At 42.9% G+C, this 18028-nt stretch overlaps 1 protein-coding gene across 1 annotated transcript in view; it reads right to left on the bottom strand.

The window, feature by feature from the left end:
• ITGA1 (integrin subunit alpha 1) overlaps positions 1-18028 on the bottom strand; it is a 795992-nt gene that overhangs the window by 15482 nt on the left and 762482 nt on the right. Inside the window, exon 29 of the mRNA XM_069221693.1 lies at positions 5937-6053. Within this exon, the coding sequence (XP_069077794.1) occupies positions 5937-6053 (117 nt within the window). The remainder of the gene's footprint in view (positions 1-5936; positions 6054-18028) is intronic.

Raw genomic sequence — 18028 nt, 5'->3', positions numbered from 1 at the left:
TGCTCAAGTGTTGGGTGAGCTCTTTGCGTAAGCTAGGTGTTGCCCTAGCAAAGTTAGGAGTAGGGGAGGTGGGCACCTCACTACCCAAGTTGGCAGAGAGAGAGGAGGAAGACCCCCCTAGAGGGAAGTTTCAGTTTGAGATGGGTCCTTTCACTGTTGGGATGGCTTCACTACCCAGAGGGAGTGACCATGACAGGAGGATGTAAGGCAGAGTAGGCCCTGCAAAGGGACAGCCAGTTTTCTTCACTGTCTTCCCCGCCTAACAAGCCAGGAAGACTCTCCCAGGGTTGGGCTGAGTCTCCTGGGCGTTTGGGATGGGGGGGGCTTGTGTGAGAAACCAGGGCTGATTGCAGAGGCCCCCTAACTTTTTGCCCCCATTTTCCACTTTATGCTGGTGTTTTCCTGACTCTGATGGTGCCCTGGGTACTGCTAACCAGTCCCAGGGCCTGTGCTCTGTGTAAAATGGATATGCAAATTAGGCTAATTATAATTGGCTAAGTTAACCTACCTATATGTCCCTAGTATATGGTAGGGCATGTAGGTTTAGGGACCACAGCATAGGTGGTGCACCCATAGGTGCACTGCTGAGGTGCCCAGTGTCATTTTAAAGGCAGGCCTGCCTTGCTGGCTGCTTTTAAATTAAAGTTATATGCGAATTCGACTTTGGAATTAAAAGTAGTTCCAAAGTCTTAAACTACCTTATTTTTACATATATGTCACCCCTAAGGTGTGCCCTATGTGCCCCTAGGGCTGGGTGTCATGTAACTATAAGCAGGGACTTTATAAAAATAGATTTATAAACCCTGGTGAGGTAAAAACAGCCAAATTCGTTTTTCCCTCATTGAAGTAAATGGCCTTCATAGGCTAGAATGGGGAGACTTTATTTTACATTTTAAAGTCTCCTTAAATGTTGCATACCAAGAATTTGGTATCAAATTAATTGTTGTAATAAATCCCCCAACTTCCAGTTGTTGGATTTAATATAACTTGTTCAGGTAAAAAGTTTTAGACTTTACCTAAAAAGTTGCCAATTTCAGCCCTGCATTGTTTTTGCTGCTGTGCTCTGATTGGCCAGCGTGCAGCAGCTTAGCCAAGCTGCCTTGATGAGGTGTGAAGTGGCCTGGCTTCACACAAAGGAATGTGTCTGTGGGAGAGAATCTCCCCTCAGCAGATGGTGAGGCAGGAAGGGGGAGGGCTGCCAAACTGGTCTTCAAAGGCAGAGAAGGACATTTGGAGCAACCAGCAACACCCCCACATCCTGCAACCCCAGACAACTAGGTGCCCCCTTGATTAGATTAGGAGAGGGCAGGAGAGGGGTGTGTTTATGATTTTTAGCCACACCAGTGGGTGGGCTCAGCCAGATGTAACCTCCAAAAATCAGATTCAACCATGATGGATTTTTAGAGAATGTTGCCCACTGGGATGGATTTTTGCCACACTTCCCAGGAAGTGGTCATCACAGGGGGACAACCCTGTACCTGATTGGAGAACCAGGACCCCCCTGCTTTTCACCCAGGAGCAAGGATAAAACTGGCAGACCTGCACCCACACCCCAGATCCCCACCAGATTTCAACAAGAAAAGAACTAAAGGAGAAGAAGGACTGCCCTGCTGGACCCCTGGCCTGCACCTGGAACCTGCACTCAGAAGGACTGCACCAGCTGCACACTTGGGCTTCACAACAAGAAGGACTTTGCCTGGCTTCAACTGGTTCAAGGAGGGACTCCCTGTTTGCTACAGGTGAAAAATTGCTAACCAGAGTCCCCTGCACCAACTCCTGAAGAAAGCGACCAGCTGACCACTGCCCAGTGGCCAAAAAGGAGTTTGCGCCAGGTGCATTCTAGGAGTTGTAGTCCGCACCCCCCAAGGACCATCTCAGAACTTCTGGACCCTTGGGGTGAGCTGTGGACCCAAAAAGAACCTTAAAAGGACATCTGGGTGAAGCCCCAGAAGTTTGGAGAAGATTTGAGAATTTTTGTAAAAAAGCTCCATAGAGGGACCGACCCGCCGCAGAAATTCTAGCCGGCTTGCCTCAACCGTGACCCGGCCTGACTTGGTGGTTCGTCCCGGTAAAGAAAAATCTCTGAAAAAGAGACTAAGTCCGAAGGTAAAAAGTTGACCGGGACCTCCCAGCCATCGTATCCGAGAAGGGCTCCATGGACGTCGGATTAAGATCCAGGTTTACCCCGGTCGAAGGATTTTCACCTCGAAAAAACGACTAAGTCCGAAGGTAAAAATCTCCACCGAGGATTCCAGCATCGCGTATCCGGAGAAGGGCTCCAGGAGGTCGGATAGGACTGGCAGGTTCGTCCCGCTGAAGAAAATCTTCAAAATAAAGACTAAGTCAGAAGGTAACTTTTTAACCGAGGCCTCCCGCGACCTGTAGCCGAGCAGGGCTCCATCGCGGTCGGCCTGAAACTTTGACTTTGCCCCGGTCGAGGTGCAACCAGATGACCCGATTGGCGCTTTTTATTTCTAAGCGCTAGAAAAATAATAATTCTTTAAAAATTCATATCTCCGGTTCCCTTTATCCGATTTTATTCGTTTTTGTGTCATTTTAAAGATAAAAATATAAACTATTTTTATAAATTGGTTTTGGATTTTTAAACTGTTTTCTGTGTTTTATTTAATGAATGTTTTGTGATATTTGAATGCTTTACACACTGTCTCCTAAGTTAAGCCTTGACGCTCGTTGCCAAGCTACCAAGGGTTGAGCTGGGGTTAATTTACTGAGACCTAACTGGACCTAAGTGGAGGTTAGTGGCTTGTTGCTAGGTGTAGGTACCTACCTGCCCTTACCAGCAACCCATTTTCCAACAACATTATTCACAAAATAAACTGTAAAATCAAATAGAAAAAGTATTTTAAACAAATATTTCCTTTTTGTCAAACTCAGGAATAAATGTAATTATGTGTTCTTTACAAAATAGGACTGTTTATGACAAATAATAAAACCACCAAAATGCAACTTTGCTGAATTGTATTCCTCTAATTCAATTGTGTATTGGGGTTTGCAGCACATTTAAGGTAGAAAAAGCCTGTTGACATATTACAGAGCAAATGTTTACAGGATTTTACATACTGTTTAACATAGCCAGATACATTTTCAACTGCAGAGTGCACTATGTTATTTATTGGGATTTGTAAAGTGCGCTCATCACACACGCATGTACTCAGGAGCTTATCTGATTAGCCTGAGCGGAGCTTGTTTCAAAAGTCAGGTTTTCAGTTTACTTCTAAATTCTAGGAGGGGTCTACCTGAGCTTATGTGGGGAGGGCTTCATTCCAGGTCATGGGGGCGATGTGAGAGAAGACGTGTCAATCAGTTTTGTCTCACCGAATGCGGGAGATGTGGGGAGGTGAAGTCCAGACAAACTGAGGTGTCTGGTTAGGTTGTGCAGTGCATTGTCGACATGGGTGAAGAGTTTGAAGGTGATGTGTTTCTGGATCGGGAACCAGTGTAGGTCTTTGAGGTGGTTAGAGATGTGGGATCGAGGAGAGAAGTTGACTATGAGTCTGGCAGCCACGTTTTGAACTATTAAGATTTTGTTGGTGAGCTTGGTGGAGATACCTACGTAGAGGACATTGCTGTACTGAATTCTGTGATGAGGACTAGGGTTACCATCCTGAATGTGTCCATTGAGAGCCATCTGAATGGTATTTTTAGCATGAGCGAAATGATGGATCGCAGGGTGTTGGCATTTTATGTGGAGGTCATTTCTGCCCTGGGACCTGGTAAGATGCATCCTGCTGAGTCATGGAGGTCGAGGGATGCAGGAACCGGTTCGGGACCAAATTATGGTAGATGGTCTTGATAATCATAATCTGCATATATCACATACTCACATAAAGATGAGATGTTTATCTTATAACAAATGGGATGATGCACATAAGGCAGCATATATAGATATCAGTAGGTTAACCTTTTGCGTTCCTTTAAGGTGATCGTAGGATGCAGTGTGAAGGGATCAAACTATTTTTAAAGGACATTTTCCAAACTAAAACAATCCCAAGCTGCTCTCTTGGTAAGGTTTTGGTAGGAAATCACACAGAGGACATGTTATCTGTTACAATCCTGGTGATAATATAATCAATATCTACCTTCAGAAAGATACTCTGGAGTTTCTAAGTGCACATTTGCAAGTTAATATATATAAGCATTTAGAAGTACACTGAAATTGTTAAAATACCTCCTTCCCTCATTTGTGCATTCCCCTTAACCATCTGTGGATGCAATTTCTGATTTTGCCACAATTAAAATCAACCATCAATAGGATTCAGAGTTGCAATACATCTACTAGATTTTACACAACCCTCAGTGAAATACTTTAATGGGATTTAATTTGACTTTTAATGCCCAGATAGCTATTTTTCATATAGTTAGCTTTACACTTGGGTTGTTTCTAAGAGCTATGAAATTTTGCAGATTATAGAACTGAGGCACAGTGAGATAAGTGATTTGCTCATGGCTCCAAAATGTGTTGTGTAGGGAAAATGATAAGCTCTCATACTTGTTTAACAGAGACCAATCATTTTACACAAAGAATCATTTTTCTGGACTATGGCATAGATTGTGATCGTTATAGTTACAATGGGCCTACATATGGAATGTAGTATTATCACATGGTATTAGCCTTTAGGGACATTGATTAGTGACAGGATTCCAGCTACTGATGTGTGTGTGTGTGTGTGTGTGTCTGTGTGTGTGTGTATATATGTCATGACCCACAGTGTACTAGAAATCAATTTGAGTGACCATTTCGCATTCATAGATGCATCTGAATGGGGCTTTACCCTGGAAGATAAATTCTTTAACTGAATGAACATACAGCTATAATCCAAGATGATCATATTAATTTCCAGTTTAGAAGTATTACACCACATTTACCTACCATAGTTCTAGCAGCACTGATGGATGGATGTGGTGTTGGAAGGCTAAATGGAATGGGGAATTTCAAACAAGTATATACCTTTTTTCTAAATACACAATTAAAATAACCAAGTAACACAGTTTGTGAAGTATAGATCACAGTGTCACTGTTAAGACTTATTTAAAAAAAAGTAATTTTAGAATATATTCCTATTAAAACCTGAAGCCTTTTATTTTGCTTTATCAACAAGAAGATGTTTTTCTCAGACTTCTTAATGTTTTTTACTTTTTTTATTTTTTGTTGCTTACATTTACACCTGAAATTTACAAACCTTACAGAGGGTTCAATTTACAAAGACAATGTGCTGCGGAATCAGGCTCAGTCTTCTCTTTAAATTTAGAAGCAAGAGTCTTTTGTCACAAATAAAATTAATTTCAAAAGAATTGTGCATGTCCTTTTATACAGGTCCCTGTTCCCCAAAGATTTGATGAATTGAATGGTCATGGCATGCAAAACTTCGATAAGAACTGCCACAAGATGATGATGTCTACAGCAGAGCCTACCAGAATGCATGTTTCACAAGACTGTATTGAGGTAATGATTTTAAATAAACTATAGTATTAGTTGTCAAGATAATGTTTTAAGTAGTGCTTATTCAAATTACCTTGCAGAATAAACTGTCTTATAGTTGCAACCTATTTTCTTACTTATTCTGAAACACATGCTAGTGTGCTAGTGCAGTTCTCTAGCTAGTTGACAACCATCATGTACTGACACATTGTTACCCATTGTTACGCAATTAAAAACATTATAAGCAGGTCAAAAGGCTGGCTAATGCTCACTCAGTTGATCTTTATGCTTTATTTTAAGTGCTAGCTCCATTAATAATCTGAACATGTAAATTTTAATTGTTTCTGTTTTTGAAAAGCATGCAAACCCTTATCTTTGTCGAGTAGCATCACATTAAACTTAATTTTATCTATTCAACAGAAGTTAAAAGCCAGGATAGTGATTTACAAATGTGTATTGGGATCAGTTTTTACCATTTCACATTCCATATACTTACCTTCCACAAAGCCAGTATCAGCAGCATGAGAATAAGAAGTCCAGCAAAAGCACTTAGTAGAATCACCCACAGAGGTACCCTGCCAGGGTGGAGCTCTTTTGAAATCTTGATCACAGTCTGCAAATTATTGAAATAAACACATTAAATGTAAATTATTCTTAAATTACAAATACATATTGAGCAAATCTGAAATGTTATACCTGCATTTACATTGTCAGTAAGTGCTGGCTGGGACACAGTCCATCAATAACTGTAGCAAAGTTTCTACTTTCAGAATTTTCATAATGTATTTTGCTCATAGACCCAGGGCATTATGGACATTCACAAAAAAGCAAGAGTAATATCATTAGGGATCAGTAGGGAGACCACAGATAAGAAAGCCTATATCAATTAATGTTGTACCATTTAGGGTTTAAAAAACTTAATTCAAGTTGTTATTCAATTTTGGCTAAGGAAAGTAGGAAAGAATAAAAGTTGCATTTGACACCACACTGGAATTTAGCTTAGTCTATTTGTAACAACAATGAGGATGACACTTCAAATGCATAAGAATTGATTTTCAGCAGGTATGATGCTGGTGCACTGCGCAGTTTTTACAATGTCATTTAGCATGATCAGGATTATCAGGGTTCCTAGCCATAATAGCTTGAATATTGACTAACACTTGAAATTCCCCAGGTCTGTTTCAATGTTTATTTGTAGGACAGATCGTGTATGTCTGTTGTGGAGAATGCTCCAGTGGCTATTGTTATGTAATTATTGCAATGTTGGAGCACAAGCTGAAGTGAAGAAGTATTTGGCACCTGAAGACAAAAGGGATTGAGGTTTGGAGCTGAAGGTTAGATGCCAGTAGCCCTGACAAAGTGCCACTAGTATCAGCCACATTAACCATGTCCCTGGTTCTCTTGTTTGTTATTGAGAACTGTCATGTAGAACATTTCAAAACTGAAGGATGATCTTCTTCTCTAGGAGATGGTGGAGACACTCAGGGGCAGATTTATGAAAAGTGGCGCTGCACCTTAGCGCCCCCCCTAATGCCACCATGTGTGTGCTGTATTTAAAATACGGCACACCACGGAGGTAGTCGGGGGACTAGTGTCGTAATTGTTTACGCTAGTCCAGTGCTTTCAGGATTAGTGTAAAAAATTATGACGCTAATCCTGCAAAGCACCCCGAGGCCCATTCAACACAATGAGAGCCTCTTTTTAACGCCTGCTTTTAGCAGGCGTTAACAAATGCAGATGAACATGATTCAAAGAAATCTCATAGATTTCTTTGTGCCATTTTTTTGCCGCCCCAGCGCTGGAACGCTAAGCAATGCGCCACTTTGTAAATATGGCAGTGCATATTTGTCCTTCGAACGCCACATTAGCAAAAGAATGACACTAATGTGGCGTTAGAATTATGCTAGGCCCACAAAAAATCTGGGCATCAGTTTATAAGTACAGTGTTGTAATTAAAAGATGAACAGGAGGGTGTGATTTTTATGATGGAAACTACTTCTATGTAGCAAGTTCACACCAATAGTAATTTATTTGAAGTAAATAAGAGTTGTTCTCACCATGAACCTAAAAGCTATTACTCACGTGAACTGCACTTATCAAATACTCTTCAAAGTGATTTGCTTACAGGTTTTGTCACTATATTTTCAAAGGGGTGCTCATAAATACAGCATAGGAATGGCTCTTCATGATTTACACTGTTATTTAGTTTAAAGTACCAGAAACAAAATTTAGAGAAATAGTTGTCACTTGATAAAGCACCATTAGAACACAGCACTTGGTACAGCATTAGCCATAATGCATTAGAAATATGAAAGATTCCAATGAATATTTATAAAATAATTGCAAGAGATAGGTTCTAAAAGTTACTTTAGTGAACCCTGCCAGGTGCATAGTGCTCCGTTACACTGAATGGAATTACAAAGTTTAATCTTTTTGATTAATCACAATAAAACTATTGCATCTTCTCATGCCCTTACCCGCATATGATAATCACACACCTCTCCCAAAATTCGTAAGGGCAAGTGAAACAAAAAAATATAGAACAGGTTTAGGGGTTACTTAGATTTGGGCAGATGTGGGGCATCCTTTAAAAAGTGGCAAATGCTCTATTTGACAAACTTGTGATTTGCCTTTCCCATATACAGGTGTAGGTAGCATCAGGTTTCTGTCAGAAGAGCCTCATGTGGCTCCACCACTGCAAATCATTGACAGCTGGTCTGTCCACCAAAAGGGCACCTGTCACTGTATGTTAGAACATTTCCTCTATTTAGGGCAGTCATTCCACCAAACATTTTTCCTGTTCAGGACTGCCAGGGAAAGCCCAGGCGCCTGGCATAGTAAACAAACAGAATAACCCCCACACAGTTGGAGAAAACTCCTTGGGCAATTGAGTTTTTTGTTTTTCAATAACAATCTCCTGTTTTGAAAGTTTCTTCTTAAAAAAACAATTAACTTGCTGAGCGGATGCATGGAAAATGACACACAACCAGCAAAGTTTGAGTCTCTTTGTGGAGCCGCCATTCTGGTGGCTCCAAAAAGGGACAGAAATTCTTATCTGCCTGGTGGGGATCTCTAAATATGGTGGGTGATCTTCTACTAGGAATCTGAAGGCATACCCTCTGCTGGCCTTGAGGGCTGATGGACCAGCCACAGAAGTCTAAATGAGAGTCTGAAGAAGGCACTTAATTTTTTCTTTTTTTTTACGCACTATTGCTTTTTTCCATGCACGATTAGTCCATGCAAGTTTAGTTTACAAAGAAACAGCTCATTCAGGAAATTAGTAAATAAAACATTACAGCTATTTCAAGAACAGTACTATCTGCTCTGTGATGAATGCCCACTTAAGGTAGAAAATAAATTAATCCAACCCGTAAGGCCCTTATTTCATATTTTGTCAACACAACTTTTAAAACAAATCCTGTCTTTCAGCAGTCTATCTAATGTTCCACCTAAAAGGTACTCTTTCATCTAAATATTATCCACAAGACATATACCTCTTACATAATTACAAAACAACTATCTCATGCCTGGAGTTCCTCCCTATCAGAAATGTAGTAACATCCCTCATTATCTTCTTCAACTCAATTCAAATAATCAAAAAACACAAATTATTGTACCTCTTTGACAGATCTGTAGTCTTTTCACACAATCAGTCACATATTCCTATCCATTATTATCTACTAAAATGCTGGAAGCAAGACTTCAAACTCTAATCTGCATTGTTTAACTACTATATCACTTTAGGAAAAAGCCTTTTTTCGCATAATAACATCCATTTCTGGACCCTTGCAGCTGTGTTTTGTCTATGTGCACTGGGGCTCTGCTAATCAGTTGAACGGTTGTATGAGACACCATGCATGCCTGAACCACGCATGCCTGAACAACACGGCCCTGAACAACACGGCTGGAACCATGACTGTGGCTCTACCATGCATGCCTTTACAACTAATTTCATTGTAAAATCATGTGTGGTAAAGGAATATGCTTGGTACATTGCCCGTCCTCCCCTCCATCCTGCCCCTAATGCCTGATACCCTAGCCCTGCAATCCACCCCACCCCAGCCCTTAAAACTGCCCCTTTCCCCTGCCCTGAGCCCTAAAACTGACCACGCTCTGCCTGTAACACTACCCCGAACCTCTGCTTTGAATCCTAAACCTGACTCCCTGCCCTTAAAACTACCCTGACCCACCCTGAGCCCTAAAACTTACCCCGCCCTGCCCTTAAAACAACCCCGACCCCCCACCCTGGGCCCTACAACCGTCCCGCCCTGCCCTTAAAACTATCCCTTCCCCAGCCTTGAGGCCTAAAATCCTGCCCCTTCCTAAAAACTACCACCCAAACCCGGCCCCAGCCCCACTTACTTCTCCCAATCCTTCCTGTTCCTCTCTGTACTCTCTGGCCTCTTACTAAAAACTACCCCGATCCCAGTCACCCCGCCCTCAGCCCTAACAATGAACCTCATCCCTGAAAACTGTCCCTTCCCCATAAAACAACCCCAACCCCCAGCCCTGAGCCCTAAAACCCTACCCCTTTTATAAAAACTACCCACCCCCACCTGCCCTAAAACTGCACCTGCCCCTAATAACTACCCTCCTCCAAAACCCAGCCCCAGCCCCACTTACCTCTCCCTGTTCTTCCTCTTCTGTTCTTCTCCGCCAATCTTCACAGCTAGACCACACACTGTTCCCTGCCTTAACCACATATATGCATGGTTTAGTCATATGCAGGTTAATGCAGAGATCGGGAGAGTCATGGTTTAGGCAAGTGTTGTTACACTTGCGGCGTAATGGCATGCGCAGCTTAGCCTGTGTTGTTAAGGCCGTTTCCCCAGCTGAGCATGTTGAACGTGAATGTACTCCTGTTAGAAATGGGGTCTTTGGTTGGCAGTCAGGTTACCCCCTGTCCAAGCAAGGACCCTCACTCTAGTCAGGGTAAAACAGAATCACCCTCAGCTAACCCCGGCTTACTCCCTTGGTAGCTTGGCACGAGTAGTAGGCTTAACTTCAGAGTTCTAGGTGTAAAGTATTTGTTCCAACACACACAGTAACTTAATGAATATCAATACAAAATGACATACCACAGGTTTAGAAAAATAGATAATATTTGTCTAAACAAAACAAGACCAACATGGCAAAAATCCACAATACACAAGTCAAGTTATCAATTAAAAAGCAAAGAGTCTTCATGTAGTTTTAAACACACACTAACACTGTTACCGTGAAAATGTACGTTGTGTGCGTCAAAAATAACCCCGCATGAGCGAGTGTGCATCAAAAAGGGCTTGCGATGCATCAATTTCACTCAGGTGTGTTGTTTCTTCTTTCAGCAGGAGAGCAATGCGTCGATCCTGTCAGCACCCTCAGGTCCGGGCAGGCCTTGGGTTGTTTTTACACCCTCAGCAGTGCTTGCGTTGGAAATCCAGTTGCACGATGATTTGAAAACCAAGCAGCACGGGTTGTGATCTCACCAGCCTCCGTCAGCGATGCTGCGAGTAGCTTCTCCAGCTCCGTGTGTCAATTCTTCGGTCATGTTACAGGCGAGTGCTGATTTTCAGCCGTGAAGCCGGAAGCGCGTCGATTTTCCAGCCGTAGATTGGAGTTGTGTTGATCTTTTCTCCGTGCGGCGTTCTGTGTCTGGATTTCTTCCTCTTAGGCTGCGAGCTTCTCCTTTTAGGGTCCTAGGAACTGGATGGGTACCACTTGGCAGAGTAGGAGTCTCTCCAGAGACTCCAGGTGCTGGCAGAGAGAAGTCTTTGCTGTCCCTGAGACTTCAAACAACAGGAGACAAGCTCTAAATCAAGCCCTTGGAGATCTTCACAAGATGGAAGGCACACAAAGTCCAGTCTTTGCCTTTTACTCTGGCAGAAGCAGCAGATACAGGATAGCTCCACAAAGCACAGACACTGCCAGGACAGCTGTTCAGCTCTTCTCCAGGCAGAGGTTCCTCTTGTTTCCAGAAGGGTTCTAAAGTCTTTGGTTTTGGGTGCCCTTCTTACACCCAATTTCTCCTTTGAAGTAGGCCTACTTCCAAGCAAAGTCTCTCTTGACTGTGAAATCCTGCCTTGCCCAGGCCAGGCCCCAGACACACATCAGGGGGTTGGAGACTGCATTGTGTGAGGGCAGGCACAGCTCTTTCAGGTGTGAGTGACCACTCCTCCTCTCCTTCCTAGCACCGGTGGCTCATCCGGATATGCAGGCTACACCCCAGCTCCCTTTGTGTCACTGTCTAGTGTGAGGTGCAACCAGCCCAACTGTCAAACTGACCCAGACAGGGAATCCACAAACAGGCAGAGTCACAGAAATGGTATAAGCAAGAAAATGCTCACTTTCTAAAAGTGGCCTTTTCAAATACTCAATCTCAAAATCAACTTCACTAAAAGATGTATTTTTACATTGTGAGCTCACAGACCCCAAACTACACATGTTTAACCGCTCCCAAAGGGAATCTAAACTTTAATCAGATTTAAAGGTAGAACCCATGTTAACCTATGAGAGGGACAGGCCTTGCAACAGTGAGAAACAGATTTAGCAATATTTCACTGTCAGGACATATAAAACACCTTACTATGGCCCTCATTCTGACCCTGGCGGTCTTTGACCGCCAGGGCGGAGGACCGCGGGAGCACCGCCGACAAGCCGGCGGTGCTTCAATGGGGATTCCGACCGCGGCGGTAAAGCCGCGGTCGGACCGGCACCACTGGCGGGGTCCCGCCAGTGTACCGCGGCCCCATTGAATCCTCCGCGGCGGCGCAGCTTGCTGCACCGCCGCGGGGATTCTGACCCCCCCTACCGCCATCCAGATCCCGGCGGTCGGACCGCCGAGATCCGGATGGCGGTAGGGGGGGTCGCGGGGCCCCTGGGGGCCCCTGCAGTGCCCATGCCACTGGCATGGGCATTGCAGGGGCCCCCGTAAGAGGGCCCCTACATGTATTTCACTGTCTGCTGCGCAGACAGTGAAATACGCGACGGGTGCAACTGCACCCGTCGCACAGCTTCCACTCCGCCGGCTCGATTCCGAGCCGGCTTCATCGTGGAAGCCTCTTTCCCGCTGGGCTGGCTGGCGGTCTGAACGAGACCGCCCGCCAGCCCAGCGGGAAAGTCAGAATTACCGCTGCGGTCTTTCGACCGCGGAACGGTAACCTGACGGCGGGACTTTGGCGGGCGGCCTCCGCCGCCCGCCAAGGTCAGAATGAGGGCCTATATGTCCTACCTTAAACATACACTGCACCTTGTCCTTGGGGCTACCCGGGGCCTACCTTAGGGGTGTCTGACATGCAAAAAAAGGGAAGGTTTAGGCCTGGCAAGTGAGGTACACTTGCCAAGTCGAATTTACAGTTATAAACTGCACACACAGACACTGCAGTGGCAGGTCTGAGACATGATTACAGAGCTACTTATGTGGGTGGGTCAACTAGTGCTGCAGGCCCACTAGTAGCATTTGATTTACAGGCCCTGGACACCTCTAGTGCACTGTACTAGGGGCTTACTAATAAATCAAATATGCCAATCATGGATAAACCAATTACATACACATTTTGTAAAGGAGCACTTGCATTTTAGCACTGGTTAGCAGTGGTAAAGTGCCCAGAGTAACAAAAACAGCAAAATCAGAGTCCAGCACACATCAACAACCTGGGAAACAGAGAAAAAAAGTTAAGGGAGACCACGCCAAGGATGAAAAGTCTAACAACTCCTAAATGGCATCTTTAATGTACATGCAAGTCCCTAGCATAAGGCACAAAGTGTACCCAGGGCTTGTACGTTAAATGTCCCTACTGGACGGCAGCATACATTGTACCACCATTAGAATGACAGTGCAAAACATGACTGCATGCCTTAGTGCCCAATAAGGAAGCATACATGGTATCGAAAAGTCGGACTTGTAGAAGTTCATGTTAAATATGTCCTTACAGTTCTAAGCCCCTAACAGATATTTTCACTGTAGCAAGGTCAGTTGTTCCATAGAGAAGCAGGGGAGACAATATTAAAGTTTATAACAATAGCTACATGAAATACCTTCAAAGTTAATTCTTAGACTTTTCAAAATATTTATTACAAACTTAATTAATTGATAAAGTCGGATTTTTCAGAAATGTTTTGCAAAAAAATACTTTTAGAAAGTCACTGTTTCTGCCTAGTACTTTTAGAAGCCTATGTGCAATAGCATTCAGCTGTCACTCAGGAGCTAAATGGCTCTTGATGAGATATGAACTTGCTCCCATAGCTGATACAAAGGCTTGGATGTGAGAAAGTGTTCTGTTACTCTGAGATGATGACCATCTAAGCAGTGTCCAGGAAAATAATTCATTTCAAAGTGGTCTGCCCTGTCACAGGCAGATATATTTAAAATCTGGGTCTGCCCATCCTTTGTCCTCCTAGTCAGCCATGCACCAATCCCAATGGGGAAGGAGCTACCCCCAGAGATAGTTTTGAGTGGCCACAGAGGAGGGCGCAGGAGCTCTACATAGGGGAATAAAGGTTCTGCTATGTTAGATTTTGGGAGAGGGGACACAGTGGGATTGTTTGCAGTAGGGCACACAGGAACTGTTGCAAATGTGGGTAGTGTTCCCCTAGGGGATGTTTCCCTGTTGTCTACGGAGGGACTAGGAGTCACCCCCACCCACAGGCTTTTGCTATGTTTAAATGAAGCACCTCTGGGCACATTCCTCGGAACACTATTGGACCTGTGGATAACAGAAGGACTGCACCTGCTGTTGAAACCTTTAAGGGTACCGGAGAGGCTGGACCTGCTCCCACTTGAACGCATGAAAAAGAAGTGGACTCCAAGGGTCAGTTGGCTAACATCCTTTTAAACAACAGGACACAGGACAAAGAAGCTGCTGACCTCTTGTTAAGCTAAAAGCTGCAAGAAGCCCTCTTTTCTTTAATACAGCTGCCCTGGACCCTAATGGTGACTTCTGTTAGAGTTAGTTCAAAACCCCTAGTAAAATTCCTGAGATCATGGAATCCTTGGATAGTGTCATAGTGTACTCATCTGGCCTAAACCCAAAAACCTGGGACTTAACTTTCAGCTGATTAATGTCTGGAGAACCATTGATGAATTGATACTACCTAACAGCTGATCTGCCGAGGTTGCATCACTGGCATGCCTGACTTCACTGCAGCTCCCTATGTGTTCTTTTCCACAACAGCAAGTCTGTTTCAGCTGGACTGACATCAACCGGCATTACATTACCCATATCTGTCTTAGCTACAGCCTGTAGCTTTGCCCCACTGAGAAGGTCTAGAAAAACTTCTAGAATAGAGTCTAAGTCCGAAGTTATTAAGCTTCACCAGGCCCAACGTTGAGCAACATTCAATTGACGTTGACAGTTTTTCTGACATGAACTCTGGAACTTTCCCAATCAGAATATTTTCTGCCTCCCTCAGCAGCTTCATGGAGGTGCCTTCCTTCATATCCATCGCTGACAAACTTGTTTTTGGATCTAGTCTGCAGCTTTGCCCCGCTGATGACACTCCCTTCTCTGAAATTTTCTAAGTGCAAAGGTAGCTTTCTGACCGTGACAAATCCCACCAGTGAATCTGACCTGTGCTTCATCACTGTCAGCATCATACCTTAACCATGTGCGTTATAGCATGACCAGTTACCTGTGGTTGGTGTTTTCTGTTTTTAGAGCTCTTTTGAATTAAAGATTTGGAATTCATATCTTAAGTCCCCTTACTAGATTGTTTTCTCATGGCACCATTTTGTTCATAAACAATTCTCTATTTTTATAAATTGGAATGGGATTTTTATTGTGTTGTGTTTTCAACTTTTTAAATGTTTTTAACTGTTCTGATAATACTTCATTCTTTTTATTATGTTAAGCCTATCTGTTTGGTGCAATAGCTACAACTGTTTGAGCTCAGGTTTAAATTACAATCACCATTTGAGAACCTGTAATGGTGATGGTTATGACGGTGGGAATCATGGTTGTAATGGTGGGAATGGTCATGTGGAAATGGTAGTGGTAATTATTCTGTGAATTATTGCTGTGATAATGTTGTGATAGTGGTGGTTGTATTAGTGTCGTAACAGTGTTGCTGCTAATGGAATGGTAATGCTTAGTAATGACTGTGTTGGTTGTAATAGTGGTGGTAATGATGGTGGTTGTACTGGTAATGGCAGTAAAATGTATTTGAATACTGTGATTTACAATGTATCATTCAGCTCCCTAATGTTCCAATCACAGAATCACCATTACTTAATTCTAATGTCTTTTCCATGAAAACTTGGATAAGAGTAATGATTACTAAATATTCAAAACAGAACTCTTGGTCATTATTTTTAACAACAGACCAATATATTCTTCTTCTCAGGATCAAAGCATTGTCATATAAAGGCACCTAACCCCCCACACAATGACTCAACGACACCAATGGGTCACAAAACAACATCAAAGTCATAAATATTCTTCCAGTGAATACAACAACACGACATTGATCACACAAATAATGGTCAAAACACCATAGTCTATGGTTGAGATTATTACACTAGCTAGCACTAGTCCAGTTTGTATTACTACCTTGTGTGTGTTTGTGAAAGTGGTTCTTCGACTATGAGTATCTTCAGTTCACTTAATGTGAGTAAAGATGTAATTGCAGGTGGATTGAGGTTTCAGTGTCAGGAATTTTACTTTTACTGCATGCATTGTATGCATTGGTTCAAATTGAGCCTTTATTAACTGTGTTAGTACGAGAATAAGATTCCACATATGTGAAGGTGCTGGTCTTGTGGGTGCAATTATTTTTACTCTTATAAATCTTTTGATAACAGTTGTGGCGAAGAGCTTCTTTTCTGAAGTGTTACTGGTGTATGCTACTATTGCTAATAGGTTCACAGACAAATAATTCTGGTAATGATAATGATGATAGGTATACTTCAAAAGATGCATATGTCACTTTTGTGGATGCATTAGATGTCTTATTATGCTACGGCGTGCATTTTTCTTCTCAATGCACCCTGTAGGGAAGATGGCATCATACTTTTTCTATTGCTATATTCCTGTCTGTTTGTTTATTCATTACATTTTTATGTTCAGGGTTTTGTGTTTGGCAGTGGTTGTAATCTGTTTCTTGGTGCAAATGGTCATGTCTGTGCTACAAAGTCGGAATATAGTGAAGAATGACTCTGAGTGACGTTCCGTAATCTATTATGAGAGGATGATTCATTGGTTTATCATTAGCCCATAATTGCTAGGGCTTTATTGTGTTTTGGGATTATTGGCGCTTGTTTGCATAAAATGTATTGGCTGTATGTTTGACTGATTAACACGGAGCTCCTTACTTGGATTACTGTTTTTGGTAAAGTTCATATTTACAAGTTTTTGATCGTGAAGATCTCTGATGCGTTGATTTGGACTTATCTGTCATAAATGTATTCATCCTAATTGATCTTTTGAGACGTACACAGTCTTATGGGAGGTTTTCTAATTTATAGTGCAATGCAGCACAGCTGCCAAAGTTGCTGCAATGCATTGCACCAAGAAGTTTTCATTTCTTGTCGTTTTTTCCCTACTTTGCATGTGTGTTGCAACATGCAGCACACTAAGTGGGAATCGCCGTCGACCATAGCTTTTGTACCCTTTCCAGTTCAAAACCTATACTTTAGAGAATACAGATACCCTTGCACTGTGGAACAAGTGGTTCTGCATTGGTGCACGGCTGCCAAAGTGCAGAAGTACAGAGGACAATAGCTCCACAGCTTAGAAGACATAATACTGTTCTGTTCTCCCTCTTGCAATCAGCGCTACAATTAAGCAGCATGACTCCTTAGAAAACCGGGCCGTAAACACTTTAGCCATACTTTGTGCAAGTTTGCTTCGCTTTTTGTGACTTTGTACTAGGGCAAAGTATTGATAAGCCTGCGTCTTGCTGTACACATACATCCAGCTTTCAATTATAGATCATGTATAATTTAAAGCATTGCTTCCCAAACCTTTTTAGCACCATGACCCAATTTTTTTTTAACGAAAAACTTTTGCAATCCACCTAGCTTTAATTGGGAATGCAAGAATTTTTTTAAGTAAAGTATCATTTGGTAGTGCACTGTCATTTACAATATATTTTTTATTGAAGTGGCCGCTCAATCTGCACAGACATAGGGCCTGATTAGGATTTTGCTGGTGAAAGTCCTGCCATTGACTTTTCAACTGTAAACCCGCCTGCCGCAGTGACGGTCTGCCCGCCATATCTAGATGTTGGTGGTCCCATAGATGAAAAACCACATTGGAACCGCCATCTCTGCCAAGAAACACAGCTGCATCAATGGCGGAAAAGGGGATGCAGATGGGATTACAGCCAGCGTTCCTTTTTACCTCCCCCCCATCTTCAGCTGGACATGACTGGACAACACTTGCCATCACTGCTGCCACCAACCCACAGAGAAAACACCCCCCCACCATCTATAGACTGTAAGGTAGGGATGCCGCATTGCCAGGGTACAGTGCGTGAGCACTGGGTGGGAGGTGGAAACCACTGGAGACATATACATGTCACAGTAATTTTTTTAATCATTGTGACATGCAAATATCAGGGACACAAGTGGGTCAGACATGGGTGGGGGCACACTGGTACACAACATATAAC

Source organism: Pleurodeles waltl, chromosome 1_1 (genome assembly GCF_031143425.1).
Source record: "Pleurodeles waltl isolate 20211129_DDA chromosome 1_1, aPleWal1.hap1.20221129, whole genome shotgun sequence".
NCBI classification, from domain to species: domain Eukaryota; kingdom Metazoa; phylum Chordata; class Amphibia; order Caudata; family Salamandridae; genus Pleurodeles; species Pleurodeles waltl.
The sequence above is the reverse complement of the archived record's forward strand: the minus strand, read 5'-3'. Positions and strand labels throughout refer to the sequence as shown.